At 39.5% G+C, this 16,395-nt stretch overlaps 2 protein-coding genes across 3 annotated transcripts; both read right to left on the reverse strand.

The window, feature by feature from the left end:
• Positions 1–170: 170 nt before the first annotated feature.
• Positions 171–6,841, reverse strand: sdhaf4 (succinate dehydrogenase complex assembly factor 4). Its single transcript, XM_074676201.1, has 3 exons — positions 6,640–6,841; positions 6,226–6,339; positions 171–674 (listed from the first exon to the last, which is right to left on the reverse strand). The coding sequence occupies exons 1-3, from the start codon at positions 6,716–6,718 to the stop codon at positions 565–567; spliced, it is 303 nt and encodes a 100-aa protein (XP_074532302.1). The 5' UTR covers positions 6,719–6,841; the 3' UTR covers positions 171–564.
• A 2,938-nt stretch (positions 6,842–9,779) lies between these two features.
• tlx1 (T cell leukemia homeobox 1) lies at positions 9,780–15,696 on the reverse strand. Of its 2 annotated transcripts, none has more exons than XM_074676220.1 (3): positions 15,216–15,696; positions 12,525–12,726; positions 9,780–10,465 (listed from the first exon to the last, which is right to left on the reverse strand). In XM_074676220.1, exons 1-3 carry the CDS (start codon positions 15,661–15,663, stop codon positions 10,255–10,257), a joined length of 861 nt encoding a protein of 286 aa, XP_074532321.1. In that variant the 5' UTR covers positions 15,664–15,696; the 3' UTR covers positions 9,780–10,254. The 2 variants fall into 2 exon arrangements, with proteins under 2 accessions (XP_074532321.1, XP_074532320.1); XM_074676219.1 differs by having other exon boundaries at positions 12,525–12,762.
• Positions 15,697–16,395: the final 699 nt, after the last annotated feature.

Consider the following 16,395-nt stretch of genomic DNA (forward strand, 5'->3'; position numbering starts at 1 on the left):
TTCTTATTAAATCTATGGAATAATAAAAAAGTAAACCCTTAAATTCATATGTAAAATAATTCCATCATTAACAGGAATGTTATATCATCTTTCTAGACAAGCACATACTCACAACGCTACAGAAATAATAAAACAATTTTGAAAACTTGCTTGAAATTATACTCGTAAAGGACTGGAACAAAGAATAATTCTTCCTTTTATTGATGTTTGCATTCACACTTGTGGACAGAACACAGCAGATTTACAGGAACAGCACTCTCACATTCAACCAAACACCATCAATGTGCAAAACAAGAGTTGGAACTTCACATATTTCAGTGATTATTTATGCTATGATTATCTGAACACTAAGTACAGCAATAAGAGCCAGGATACTGTTTCAGTTTATTGTATGAGAATAGCTACTTCTGCTTTTATGTGTCTTTGTTCCCTGTAATTATTTACACCGTGACAGAAATATGGTCTGTGTCTGTGCCTCATTCTTGACTTCTGATCAGAAACTCCGACATACTGTGTGCAGCAAAAACAATCAACAGTTAAATAATGCTCTGGATGGATGATGAACTAGAAGTCAACACAGCGACCCTTTCTCTCCCAGTCTCCATAGCGGGTTGGCTCTGGCCCCCGAGGACCCCCCTTCTCCTTGGTGACAGGGTTCACATCATCGGGGAACTCTGGAGGACAACAGGAGAATAATTCAGCTCACTGGACACAGCTTGAAGACCTCCTCTTTAAAAGACAGAGTGTGCTGCACACTCAGAGTCCACCTGTCTTCATCAGGGTCAGGGTTTTTTAAGATCTACATACTCTTGTTTCTTTGAAATTTTAACCTCATTTCACAGGCTTCCTGATAGGATAGAGTCACTGGTGAATTTCATTCAATTTAATTATATTCTTCATAAACACAGGTGAGTAAATGCCCCTGAGAAGATTTTTACAACAACAGCTGCACAACTGTTGCTATTCTCCTGTTATTTCAGCGTGAAGCTACCTCATACCCGTTGAATATGTTTGGGATTCAGGAGAAATACGCTGTAAATTGATACTGTTTGCATAAAAATGTGGACTGAGGTAATGCAATTTTATCTGATGATATTATTCTACGGGTGTTTCCTCTGCACAAGTCTTTCCACCAAAGGTGTGACATTTTTGCACACAGGTGAGGTGTTTCAGTAAACACTGTACTGCCATACTTCCTTCAAAAAATTTGTTTGCACTGTACAAATTTACAAAAATACAACAGTTTGACACACTGTAATAGTGAAGATTCATGTCATTCATCTTAACCCTATAACGCCAAATGTATCATATTTGATACATGACTTTTTCAGCCCTCCACATAAGCAGTGTGGTATTTTTTATCCTGAAAAACCTGATGTGTACAATCAGATACATGCAGTGCACAGATAAACCAACACTGGGTAGTAAGTCCCTCATTAGCCACCCTTCCAGTGACTCTCTAAGACTGCCATGACTCAGGAATTGGACACAGGTGGTTTTTCAAGAAGAACTTTTCCAAGTTTAAAAAGGTTAAGGTAAGAAAAACATTACAATATTTACTGGCACATCAATAAGAACAGTTACTGGGTTCATGCAAAGTAAAAATACTAAAAAATCCACAATATATGTTTGAGTGAACCGTGTTGAAGATGGCGTATCAAATTTGATACAGCGGGTATATAAGGTCATGTAACTCTAAAACAGTCAATCGCCACTTACTTGTATTTCATGCATTATATCTGAAATCAAGCAACATACAGTCTTTTTATTTTTAAATTACATCATTTGGTACATTTAGAGTTAAAAACTAGGTATGAAACTTGCTGTACTGCTGTATGAAAGGATGGCCTGGATCGTTTCCCAACATGGGAAACCCGACAGAGATGCAAGCAGTGCACAGGCCACTTTGCCCATGTGTACTGTCAGAAATGCAGAGTGCATCTTTGCTTAAAGAAGAAACTGTCTTCAGGCCTTCCACCATGCAAAATAAAAGATTGTGAACAGCAAAATAAGTAAAATACTAGAATGTTTTTTTCTTTCCAGGCTTCCACCCAGACAGTTCCATTGGTGGCTTTCTCACTACTGCATGATGGTCGCACTGTTTATGTTTGGAAGTACAAATGTGTTAGATTTTTTGTGATTTATTATGGTTTTCTTTGTTAGGGAAAAAACAATCGTTGAGCATTGTGACCTGATGTATCAAATATGGTACATATTGAAACTCAAATATGGAAAGTGGTATTTGAATTTTTTTTGGGGGGGTTGTTCAGAGTGACTAATCAAGGCTCCAAGAACTGAAATTTTCTGTCAATTATTTAATGGTTTGGGCTTTACTGTACAGGTTGGTCAACAGACTCTGCTTCCACATTAAATCCACTCACTAATAGTGAGGCTGTTAAAGTTAGCTAATGTCATCCATGAACAATCACTCACTGATCAACAGCAGGTGCAATTCGGGGTTCAGGGTCCAAAGACGATTCGGCATGAGACTACACAAGCAAACACCTGATCTTTTGATTGAGGAAAAGCCATCCCTGCCCCTTTTTTAAAGTTATTATTTTGGGGCAATTTGCCTTTGGGGAGGACAGGACAGCAGATACAGCAGGAAAGGGGGGGGGGGGGGGGGGGGTAAAAGGCAGGAAATGTGCCACCAATTCCAATTTGAACCCAGTGGAGGACTTGCCTCATGAGCACACATCCTAGACCTATACCAGCTCCTCAAAGTCTCCCGTTTAAAGCAGCATTCTGTACAGGTTGACCCAGCCATCCCTCTCCCGAGCAACTTAATCTTACTCCTCCTGAGGCATTCCCAGGCCTGATCAGCTTCTCCAAGGGCGGGTACACACAACAGGATATTTAGGCTGATTTTTGTCCCCCCCCTTTACAATCAAAGCCAGCAAAGGCCTGATAGTCTGATGTTTGCAAACGACATCATGTGTGATTTTCCTGTGGTGTGGGGTGTGTACAGTGTGATTTCTTCTGGTCGGAGCCTTGAAGGCCTCAGATTCAGAGATTGTAGATAATGAACATGTTCAATATTTGCGACTAAAAATCCTGTAGTGTGTGGGGCCCTCTGAGAGGAGTCCAGCAGGTACAGCGTGTAATGTCATGTGTACCAGAGCAAAGCCAGTCAAGACATGATCTGTGATACTTAAAACGACTTTACTCAACTCCAACTCTCATTGTTATTCATACAGCCCATATTCCCGCCGCCTCTACCACTTTTTTCCATAAGCTCTTTTCTTTTGTGTGATTTTTCTTTCGAAATTCTAGAGTAAAAACTAGAGCCCGCCGATTAATCGGGCCGATTATAGCCTGTCACAGAATAACCAACATCGGCCAAAATGTAGCCGATTATAAAAAAAATTTGGCTCTGCGGAAATTCTGCTGCTCCTGCGAGTCTGTGTGTTGGGCTGCACGCTGCCCGAGTGCCCGGCCCCTCCCCCTCACACGCAGACCATGCTTTGCAGCCGCTCGTCTCCCCCACTCACTCTGCTACGGGAGAGGACGGGAAAAACTTTAACTACTCCATCGTCAGCTGTGACTTTTCAAAACAATGTAACTCTACACTTTAGTGCTCCATGCCGGGAAGACATGCCGGGAAGAGCATTCAAGGTTTTTTCACGTAAGTTTTGAAGTGTGTTTAACGCCATGTAAGTTGTATCTTTTGTGAGACGAACAGAGATAAATGCTACTGTTAATTCACACATCCACCATTATCTAATGAAAGACTCTAGAACGGCGTTTTAACGTCGTGTAAGTTGCAGCTTTTGTGAGATGAACGGAGATAAAAAGCTACTGTTAATTCACATGTCCACCATTATCTAATGTTAGAGTATAATACGGCGTTTTAACGTCGTGTAAGTTGTTTTTCTGTGAGATAAACAGAGATAAATGCTACAGTTAATTCACACGCCCACCATTATCTAATGTAAGAGTATAATACGACCTTTTAACGTAGTTTAAGTTGCATCTTTGTGAAATGATATATGCATTATGCAACTGTTTACATGTTTACAGTTTGAAAACTTTAATTTTGAATATTTATTTTCATTGTACTCTCAAAATAGTTTGCACTAGTTTGTTCACACAAACTTGCCTTATTGCCTTATTTGTTATTGTGTTTACAGTTTAATTTTTTCCTATTAATCATTGTGTGTTCACAGTTTGACTTTTAAAAAAAAAATCATTATTGTGTTTAAAGTTTGACTTTTTTCTTTATCATTGCGTGTTTACAGTTTGACTTTCTTTCTACTTACTGTGTTTAAAGTTTGACTTATTTATTTATTATTGTGTTTACAGCTTGTTCTTATTTATCATTGGTTTAAACTACAGTTCTTACATTGACAGCTTTTTAATTAAAGTTCCTTGTCTTAATTTAATAGTGTTTTGTCTCTGTCTTGAATCATATGGGTATATAATAATTAGTGTTTATATACAGTATATATCCTGTGTATATTAATGAATTTATTATATATATCAGCCATTATACCGGATATTGGTCGATATATCAGATATCGGCCGATATATCGGATATTGGCTTTTTTTTTTTGCCCTCAGTATCGGTATCGGCATCGGCCCCAAAAATCCCATATCGGTCGGGCTCTAGTAAAAACCAAACATCTCTGTATTTTCCCGTATGTCCACCATGTTTGTTTACACCGAAATCATGTTTTGCTACGCAAAATTTGGAATATTGAGCAAGGAGAAGCTGAAGCTCTGCTGAAGAATCTGTTAGGGCCTTTTTCAAATCATCAGTCATGCAGATGTTCACAACTTAAGATGTACATGTCATTGATTAAGGCCTGCCTTGCATTTGTTCAGACACTTCGTGTTTATTGTGGATATATTTACAAAAAATTAAAGAATGCATTCAAGCGAGAGTGAAACATGAGAAACTCTTCAATAAAAAAGAAATGCAGCCAAAGAAGCGTGGGAGTAAGTTTCTTTTGCATTTTCTATGTTATATTTTCTTTTTTGTTTCTTTGTTTATCTGTTTCTGCCTGAGATCGAGTGAAGTTTCTGTCCCAAAGCTGTATTTATACCCCACACCCTGATGAAGTGAACTTCATTCAGCTGTGAGTGTGACTCCGTCACGGAGTGCACTCCGTCATAGAGGGGGAGTGTGTAGGGGGCGGTTTGAAAAAGGCCCCTCGTGTGTGGTGTCCTCAAAGTGCAGACTGTAAGATCAGGAGAGAGAAATCTTGTGTGATCTGCCTTTTGTTATCATCAAGTGTGTGCTCTCTAAATGTGTGAAGTTTTGGAGAACCCTCTTATGTGTGCCAGGCTTAAGCGGCTGTCCTGGGGTTTCTTCCATCCACCTCCAGAGGGAGCCGTCCAGGAGGCATCCTCATCAAATGTTTATACGACCTTAACTGACCCCTTTCAATGCAAAGGAGCAGGATAAATTCACTGGAAAGTGTAGCAACATAAAGAAGCTCTTTGACTTTTGTGTTTCTTTCAGTGATGAAGAAAATCAACATAAACAGATACTGCTCTGTGGTGTCTCATTATGCAGGAAAACAAAAATCCTAAGTGAGCACACCTAAAGTAGTTAAGTTCTCATATTTTAAGATGTTAAGGAGAGGTAAGATTATTGAAATTAAAAGCCTAAGTAATAAAAAAAATGCATTCAAGGTTGTCAGAGTCCATGAAGATTCGTCACATCTGTTAGACTGAGTGACTGACATGGATCAATGATTATCTAGGTTCAAGAATGAAAAGCTTAAGGTTTCTTTACTTGTACCCAAAGGTAGGTTTGATTTGGTTCCTCTATGCTGGCTGCAGTGTGTGTACATAGGCCCATCTTTAGGAATCTGCAATAATACAGGACACTAAAAGCCTTTAAAATGTTTTTTTAAACGCTGTGTCCCCTGAGCTTTGATAAAGGGGACGTGACACACCACACAGTGAGCTCATCATCAGTCTGACATCTCTCCATGTCTGATGGGATTGGCCATTGAACCAAACTGTCCTCTTACAGTCACTCATTGGAGGAGTAACACTTCTAAGTGAGGAGACAAACATGAGATGCAATGAAGCTGAACTGGAGAAGATGCAGTCTGATCGTCTGAAGGTCACTTCAGGGACTTGCGTAACTTGAAAATCCCAAATAAATGACAGTCATTGAACTCTGAGCTTGATAGAGATTTTGGCAACATGAAGCTAAAGTATAAGTTTTCACCCTCTTAATGGAAACCACCACTGCTGATCTGTCATACTCACTTTCCAGGACATCTTTGTTCTTCTCCTCGGGGCTGTCAAACCGACCCTGCGGGGTTTTAGCTTTCTTCAGCGGCTCCTTGTCCTTCACCGCGCTGCTGGCTGATCGAGAGCACCCTGAAAAAGACAAGACCCAAACCCAAGAGACAAAGAGGCTTCAGAATAAAACAGAAGTAAACAAGGGGTCTGTTTTAAGGACAACGCAAGCAGCAGAAAGCCTGACATACAGACCTTCAGCTCTGAGGGGAGCTAGGCTAACGCTACTTTGATGGCTGTCAGAGTTTAAATTAATGTAAAGGATGAATCATGTCACCTTTCTCGGCACACGGACTTTAAGTTGGAAAGTTTAAACATAGTGCATGCGCCGTGGTCTAAACAAACAAACGACAAACAACAAACACACATACACACACTGACCTGTAAACGCACACTCCAGAGCTCGACCGTTTAATACAACTCGTCTGCTGGCTGAAGCACATCGCTGCAACAGAAACATGTTTGAAAACGATCAGAAAACACGACAACAGAACCAAATCCCTCCTTCTACACCCTGTTCAGTGCACTGGACAATTACACAACTGTTATTGTTTGTCGAGCGTCAATTACGCATTTTACGTCATCACCAAGCGACAGTGTATGGCAAAGCTGCATTGTAATGACAACTTGAAACCACAAGGGGGAGACAAAAAACTAGATGACAGAGAAACGGTCAGCGCTGAAGAGCACAAAGTGACAACTGCAATTAAGCTGTTTTTACTCAAGTGGTGCAAATTTTACCAACATGATTAGACAGATAAGATAAAAACGTGTCAAGTTTCACTCTTAAACGTGATTATTATGACCAAAAACTTGTAAATAATAATAATAATGATAATAATAATAATAATAATAATAATAATAATAATAATAATAATAATAATAATAATTATTATTATTATTATTATTATTATTATTATTATTATTATTATTGTTATTATTATTATTATTATTATCATCATCATTATTATCATCATCATTATTAAAGTAATAATAATAATAATAATAATAAATAAAATAATAATAATGATAAAAAATTATTTACTATTCAACAGAAAGAGAACAGTAGCACATATAAATCAAGTGAAGACGTATTAGACAAGGCAGTACTTAAGATAATACTTTATTGGCTGGTTAGGCTTAAATTTGGCTTGCATCATCCAGCTCATTCGTCAACACAGTCATAATCTGAAATAAGACCATATCATTAAAAAAATCCTAAAAGGTTAAAAAGTCCAAATTATAAGTGGAAACATAGAGAAAACAAGAAGATTTACAAAACGACCTAATCACTAGGGATAGCTCCTGCACATGAGATTTAAAATCTATGCAAGGTAACAAAAAAAAAAAAAAAAAAAAAACAGACCTCCAGAGTCTAAAAGCATGACCTGATTTAAAATCAGCATGTTTGCGCAGTGCAGTGATCTGAGCTCTATTTTGACTGGACAAGAGAGGACTTTTTGAACTCTTTGCTGTTTCAAATGCTCTAAATGAGTCTGTCGGAGTTTTAAAGTTACAATGCAGATATTTTTATACAAATGTTTCTGCATGTCCACACGCTTCATTTAGTGAAGAAACATGCTGAGGCCCAGAGAACAGAAGTTACTTTCCTATTTTTTTCCTCTTTTTTTCATCAGCTCTGGCCTCCTCTTCTCCAAGCTGCTTTTCTCTCCCTGGGGGAAACCTGCTGGATGTGTAAGAAGAGGTTTCAGTGCAGCTCACCTCCAGCAACTCAGCACACAAACTTCCAAGTGGATGATGAAATCCTCCTTCACATTCCTCCTCCACCTTTTAGAGAGGAGACCTGGTGAGCATCACATCACACACCCAAAACAGTCACACACACATACACACACACACACACACACACACACACACACACACACACACACACACACACACACACACACACACACACACACACTGACAGCTTGCTCAGAATTCACGCCAGACTCAAATTCACATCAAAATCCATGGATCTGATTCAGAATGTGCACACATTCCTCTACAGAGTAATTTAACCTGAAAATGAAACTAGACATGAATAAAGTAAAGAAAGCATGCGGCCACTGCTGATCCATCTGGAAGATGTTAAATCCTTGTAAAGTTGTTTTTACATCATGAAAAGATGAGATTTGTATATTAAATAACCCAGCCCTGTGGAAGTCTGCTGCTCCAGGTCTTCAAGCTGCCACAGACCTCTGTCCAGGAGTTTTGATGCTTCTTCTAGATTTAATAAGCAGATGCCCTCTGTGGTTGAAACCAGCTTTCTCTAACTGAGGCTCCTCACTGAGCTGAAAGTAACCAGTAAAAATGGTAAAAATATGTAGAAGTGTGCAATCCTAAGAACAGCTAAGATCCTGCACAGAACCCTCAGGTTGCCAGGCCAGGGTGGGTAAGGGGAATATATATATATATATATATATATATATATATATATATATATATATATATATATATATATATATATATATATATATATATATATATAACTGGAACCGGGATATAATGCCTTATTCACATTCAAGAACAAAGAGGATCGAGCCTGTGCATCGGCTGCTGGATAAGTCTACATGTCTATACAGTGCCCTTCTGTCCCCGTCAGTGTTTTGATGTCTCTGATCTAACTGTAAAGAAACGTGCTGCTGGTATCAAGTTTGAAATGTGCATGCATCTTTCATAAAACAAATGTTTTCTTTTAACTTTTACACCTGATGAGTTGTCTCTTCTTTCTTTCTTTTCAGATAAATACGAACTTACAATGATAACAAACCATCAAATTCTCTTTACATCAACATTTCAAACAGTGCCCAAATCTTATGGTGCTGTAAATTTGACCAAAGAAAAAACCTTTCCACTTCACAGGGATTAACTGAAAAACAGGGTCCATAAGCTGACTGAAACACAAAAAGTTAATTAAATACAAGTGAAACAGAGTGTGAGGATCTGAACAGATCTTTTTCTTTTTTTCCAGAAGTGACAGAATCTAAAAAACCTCTGCATTGTTTTAAAGCACGATGTCTTCATGTGCTTTGAATAAAATGTGTAGCAAAAACATGTGCAGTGTAAAAGCCTTAACATTTTGCAAAATACCAGAAATAGAAATTCAAAGCACTTAACAAATATTTGGTGTAAAAAAGTTTTTTTCAAAAATAACTTAAAGCACAGAGAACTTCATGATCTGGAGGATGTGAAATATTCTTCTTCTACTCTCTGATTGGTCACCTTGATGGATCACTCACCCCTTTTACTTACCCACCACTGACTTTTACTCAGTCTGTGTTTCCCACAGAGGAACAATAAAGTACAGTTTGTGAACATAAATAAATAAAATCAGAGCCAAAGGACAAAGCCATGTGGTCACTGTGGTCAAAAGTGGTTTAATGTTGCTGCAAAGTGCAATTCAATAAACTAGTATTTGTATCATAACAGTGAAAACAGACACCTGCAGTGATCAGCTTTAAATCATCACATGAGGTCATTTTGCTCTGCCAGCTGATGGTAAGGTGCTGATAGAAGTGCTGTAAGTGGAGGTTATTGTTCGAGTAAAAAGTCTTTAAGACATAGAAACACAAAGTAATGCAGACATGTTCACACACATTTCTTTTTATCCAACATCAAATATGAAAATACGCTGTTTATGAAACATTAAATCTTTTACAGGTAAGTGTAGTACAACACCTCAGTGACGTCACGTCACGTTGGGCTCTGTGTTCAGGGAGCACGCTGTCATCACGATCCCCCCCAAAACCCTTTCAGAGCATCAGTCCGCTCCCTGGAGGGCTGGAGCGTGGATTCAGTCCAGACCCGTGACGGCTCCTGATAAGAAGGAGCCCCAGGAGGAGGGATCCCCGTCAGGAACATGTTTTCTGTTAGCTCAGACCAGCGCCAGTCTGACGGAGGAGCAGGCGGAGGACCTGTTACAAGGCGTCCTGCACCGGGCCCCCTCAGAGGACCAGTGTCCACGTCTCTGTGTCTGACCTCCGGCTGCTGGCTCTACTCGCAGGCCGACACGCTGCTGATCTTGGCGGTGTTCTCGGTCCAGGGCTGCAGGTTCTGCAATGCGAACAGGGAGCTGTTCTGTAGACACAGCGGGTCCGGGGTGACCGGCTGGTTGATGGTTTTCTGGAAGGCCTCCTGCTGCAGCTGCAAAAGGATCCGATTGGCCTGCTGCCGCTCCGCCTCGCGCTCCTCCGCCGTCTGCCGCCTGCAGCAAAGACGAGACAAGAGCGCACAGCTTACACATCCAACCGAGACAAGAGCGCACAGCTTACACATCCAACCCAGACAAGAGCGCACAACTTACACATCCAACCAAGGCAAGGGTGGTCACTGTTGATTCATTTTTTGAGTTTTTTCTTTTTCTTATTTTTCTTTTTTTACCCACAACAGACAAACTGCTCTTCAGACCCAGCTGACCTATCCACTCTGCAGAGCTAAATCCATCAGAATCACTCAACCAAAACAAGTTTTCTCTTGGATTAGAGGCTAATTTACAGCCTCATCACAAAGAGATGCCTGCCCACGAACATCCTGAAATGACCAGTATTGACAGCTATAAAAGAGAATCATGAGCGCTGTGCTTCAGTCTGTTGAAAGACAACGAGACAAAGTCTGCGCACAACCTGCAGACGTTGCTCTTCATTTATCATCTTTCTACAACAGCAAAAAGCATTTGATGCTGTTTTTGCTGGACTTTAAACAGGTCTTTAAAATATGACCATCAAGTAAAAATGTCAAAACTCCACAAGTGATTCAAACGGCAGAGGATACACTAATACGCGCGTTAATGAGAGACTGAGGAACAGTTTCTTTCTCCAGGCCGTCACACTGATGAACACTCAACCTGCCATAACACAAGAACTCATATACCTCATGTACCTCATGTACAGCTACAGCCTGTCTGTTTCTTCTTTGCACATTCATCTTCCATTTCTCTCTTGCAAATTGCACATTCTGACATCTACTCAGTGCACTACTTATTTTTTTTTAAACTTAAATTGTGTATATATTTTTATTCTACTCTGTACAAAGTTCTTTATTTAATACTGTAATATTATTATTTTTCTCTACTACTTGAGCTATATTTTTTTCTACTTTGTGTAATATTTAGTCTTTCTCTTAGGGTCTTTCTATTCACAACAATTGTACTGAGAGATCAGTTAAAACCAAAATTCATTGTATTCTTGAAAATACTTGGCGAATAAAGGTGATTCTAATTCCGATTCTGTTGATTCCATCAAACGAGTTTAATAATGTTTTCTGCAGTTTTGTTTTTTTTCTCGTTTTATTTTCCACCTACATGTCTTTTGTATTTTTTTCAAGTTTTCAAAATAAAAGCACGTTTTTATTTATATTTATTATATTTGTTACTGTTTTAATACAATTTATATTAAAGATATGATTAGTATTTTGTTATTATTATTGACAACTTATTTTTTATTTGGCTCTGGAAATCACTATATAAGGCCACAGAATAATAATTTCATTATTTATTATATATGACTTAGACAGTTATGTTATTTGGTAACAGTATTTATCTCGATATGTTTTAAAACAGCATTCTTGCTTTTTGAAGACGAAATGTCTAATGCGCAAAACTTTTTTTTTAGGCCCACAGATAAAAAAAAAAATACGGATTTATGAGACACACTCGGAGTATCTCATCATTTCAAAACCAAGCCCCATGTGTCTTCCATGACCCACTGTTCTTTATAATATATCTATCACAATAATATTCACAGAAGAATGTAAATTACGACCTTTTTAATTAAAAAAAAGTCCGTATTTATTCTTTTCTCTATTTCCCCCTCAAATTTAAAATCACAAAAAGCAGTTTCCCATTTGAAAAAGTTTCTCTTGGTCTCTCTCAGTCTAGGAATATGAGTCCCATCACATCAGCTGTCAACCAATACACACAGAGAGAAAGAGCCTCCAAAGACCTAAACCCGGAGTGCTCCTCTCTTCATATGGAACAACTTGTTCAGCATGAAGCCTGAGCAGTTTCAGATCTGCTCATTGAAGGAAAGGGAGCTTTGTTTGTTAACTTTCAGTGAATGTATGACAAAAATAACTACGATAGAGAGGTGATAGCATCAGTCAATAAAAATACGTTTCAGTGTTGGGGCCTATAGGACCCCTGAGACCGTTTTAGCAGATCTACTGATTCAAAAACATCACCTCTATTTAAATTTGCCTGATTCATATATCTGGAAAAACAGAAGAATAGGCTACATATATAAAAATGATGAATCAAAAGGTGTCACCTCCACTTGGTGCGTCTGTTCTGGAACCAGGTCTTGACCTGAGCGTCGGTCATCTTCAGGGCTTTGGCGAGGGCCGCGCGCTCAGCAGACGCCAGGTACTTCTGTCGGTGGAAACGTTTCTCCAGCTCACAGATCTGCAGCCGCGTGAACGACGTCCGGGGCTTCTTCTTCTTCGGAGGCGTCCGGTTCTGGTACGGGTGACCTACACGACGCGTCACAGTCAGAGGTGAGAGGGACACTGGACGCAGGAGAGGAGGGAGGACAGGAAAGAAGAGGAAAGGAAAGGACAGTAAAGTCAGGAAGAGGCAACGCAGCCGGACAGGAAGTGATGGAGACAGCGCTGACAGAGCTGCGGAGCAAGGGGCCATGTTTCATCCAGAATCTAAAATCCACAGTGACTAAATGTGCTCAGAGTTTAATATTCGCTGTGGCTCTCAGTGAGCAGTTCTCAACACTTACTTGTCTGTTTCTCTCTGTGTGATGCCTGGTTTTAATAGTCTTTTTTTCAATGTCACAACCTAAGTGTTAAGAGGAAAATCATCTAATGAGAAGTTTGATCGTTAGAGTTGTGTCTCTCATTTTTACTGAAACACATTTTCAGATGTTTGTAGATCTTTTCTCCCAGTCCAACCCCATGCAGGCCTACACTCACAGAAAAATGATCTCCTTTTTTTTTTTAAATTAAAACTGAACTTGTCTTGTTAAAGTGAAATGAGAATGAAATAATCAACTATAATAAGTATGACATTATCAGGTATTAACAAGAGCCCAGTAAGGCCTTCAGTTCCAGAGCTTTAGACTTTAGAAGGAGTGATAAACTAAATGACATAAAGGCTTTAGTTTATTCTCTCAGCAGATGTTAAGCAGAGAAACACTCAGAGTTTACTGTGAACTACAGCGACAGTCCAGTGAGGCGGGACAGGTAAAAACAGAGGAGAGGAAGACTGCAGCAGGACAAACACAAAGATCACACTGCTCTGCTTCGTTCATCACACACATGAAGCTGTCACTGTCAAATGTACAAAACCCACAGAGAAACAATAAAAAGAGTGCTCCAGTGAATTTGATCCTCATTATATTGTTACTAAGTGTGGAAAGCAGTACATCCTGTTCAGCGTGCTGAAGGCTGTACACTTTGGTAGTCTGAGCTTCACTCAGAGGAGCTGCTACACTCAGGCTGTGATTCACTAACTCCTCTTAATAAGATACAAGAGCTGAAGTTAACAACCATAATTCTCTGATGTGGACAGATATTATTATAAATCTGTGATGTTTCTGCCATTAATAAAAATGACCACAGGTTTTGATAAAGTCTATTTTTCTGTTCTTTTGAAGACATCTGTTTTGTTGGATGATGATGAACTTAGTTTATGGTTTGATCATGTTTTGCACACTGTATAATAAATAAACCATGAAAAGACACACACACACACACACACAGGCAGCAAATTGATGTTATTTTGAATTCTCTGATGTATATAAAACAGAATATTTTTTCCTTGGGTGTTTTTATTCCTCTTAAGGAATGACCTAAAAAAAAAGTTTTAATCTTTTCTTTCATTTTTTCCCCATTAAGTCACTGTAACGTCACTTCAGTCCACATGCTGAGGCATTCAGCACAAAAAAAATTAGAGAAGTCCAAAAAATGAATTGAATTGTCTTTTATTGGTAATTTCATGTAAATATTTTTTCTTTTATACTCTACAAAATATTTGAATTTGAGTATTTTAAGCCTTTCACCCCTCTAACCCTTTAAGGTCTACTCTTTTCAACCCTTTACCTTTCTCTTTTTTAAATGCGAGGGATAAGAAGTCTGTTCAATTTTTTTTTACCTTTTAACTTTCTGTCCAAGACAAAAAATAATTTTAGAAACAAAATTTTGAAATAAGAAAATCAAAATTAAAAATCACCTTACAAGCTGTAGAGATGACCCAATCACGATTTACTCAGTTGAATATATTTTTAATGAAATAAAGCGACTCGGAAAAAGTGCTCTACCAAACAGTTGAGTTGGAAGCTAAAAGGCTCATGCATCTCAAAAACTGAAATTTGTTAAAAAAAATAAAATAAAATAAAATAAAATAAAATAAAATAAAATAAAATAAATAAAGAAAAGAAACTAACACACTTTTTTTCATGGTGTAAGAATAATAATAATACTTAAGGAAAAAAACGTTGACGCAGGCTGATATTCAGTTCCACCACTGCATGCGTCTGAAATGACTACTATGCACCAGAGGTTTAAGATGCCATTCCCCCGAGATTTAATGAGTAATACAAGCTCCTAATTTAATCTCAGTTTGATTTTGAAAATGAAACTGTTTTCAGCTCGGGAGGTGAATCAGGCTCCAGAGCCAGAATATGAAGTCATCTCTTATTCTTCAGCCTCCTCTGACTGCATCCCTCACGCATCCCGCGTCATTTGTCTGTGATAGACTCAACAAGCGGTACTCTATCTGCAGTAAACTACACATTAGTAACTGCTCTTTATCATCTTTTCTTTACGGCAGTATTTGTTACATTAAATGAATTAGCTATGACATAATTGTAAACAACACTCTGAACTCATTGGGGCCAATTTTGATGAATCTTTGTCTAATTATTGTAAGATTATACATTTTTATCAATATGTTATAATATCTCTTTCAGCTCTGACCCCTCAGGCCTCAGATAGGCCGCTCTCTGACCTACCTGTGAACCGGTCTTTGGTGTAGCGCCGGTTGCTCTCCATCCAGGGGAACGTGAGTGCATTCAGGTTGTTGATACTCGCGCTGCCTGGCGGTCCAGAGTTCCCGCAGCTCAGAGGTCGGTGTGCAGGCACGCGGATGACCCCGGCTGGGCCCATGTTAGTCCCGTTTGCGTTCATCCCCATGTTCATGTGATAAGCCCCGCCAAGAGAGGCCATCCCACACGAGCTGCCTGTGCTGTTATATCCGGTGTTCCCGCACGTGAAGCCGCCGTTCATGCTGTTGCCTACGCTGCTGTTATAGGCCGCGTGTCCGTAGTCCGGCTCGTGCATCCTCACGCCCAGCATGCAGCTCTGCTCCACGTTGCTGAGAATCTGGTCGATGCCGAAGCTGATGGGCTCCACCTGAGTATGATGCTGCAAGTGCGCCCCCAGAATCCCTACGTGATCCATGGCCTCCGCGAGCCCTGCGCTCCGGCGCGAGGAACACAGGTCGCTCCGCGCGCCGTTTCGCGGACTCTTCCGTCTGGACTGCTGCTCCCGCTCGAGCTCCGGTCGTTATCTTGTACGACCGCACGTGTGTGCGTCACTGTGTGTGAGCGTGCGGGAGAGTGAGAGTGGACTGCTGGGCTGTACCCACCCCCCTGTGCTGCGCGAGGACATCAATCAAAGTGCCAAATAGACAGCACGAGATTAAAGAGCAAATTTAGGGCCACGAAACTGGATTGGTTAAAATCAGAGGGAGCTCTACGGAGGCTTCATGACGCACTTCATAAAACACTGATTAACAGCTGGACCAGATCAATAACACGGCTATACAAGCTTTACACACACACACACACACACACACACACACACACACACACACACACACACACACACACACACACACACACACACACACACACACATACACACACTCTCTCTCTCTCTCTCTCTCTCTCTCTCTCTCTATCTCTCTCTATCTCTCTGTCTCTCTGTCTCTCCGTGTATCGTGCACGCATGCTTTGTGACACACACGTTAAAAGCTTTGGTTTGGCAAATGGAAAGCATTTTGTATTATGATTATTATTATTATTATTATTATTATTATTATTATTATTATTATTATTATTATTATTATTATTATCGCAACCACATGGCGTTTATTTATCTATTTATTTACATGAAATTTCCCTAATTACT

Source organism: Halichoeres trimaculatus, unplaced genomic scaffold (assembly GCF_033239565.1).
Source record: "Halichoeres trimaculatus isolate MK-OKI-2021-1 unplaced genomic scaffold, fHalTri1.1 fHalTri1_scaffold_8, whole genome shotgun sequence".
NCBI lineage: Eukaryota > Metazoa > Chordata > Actinopteri > Labriformes > Labridae > Halichoeres > Halichoeres trimaculatus.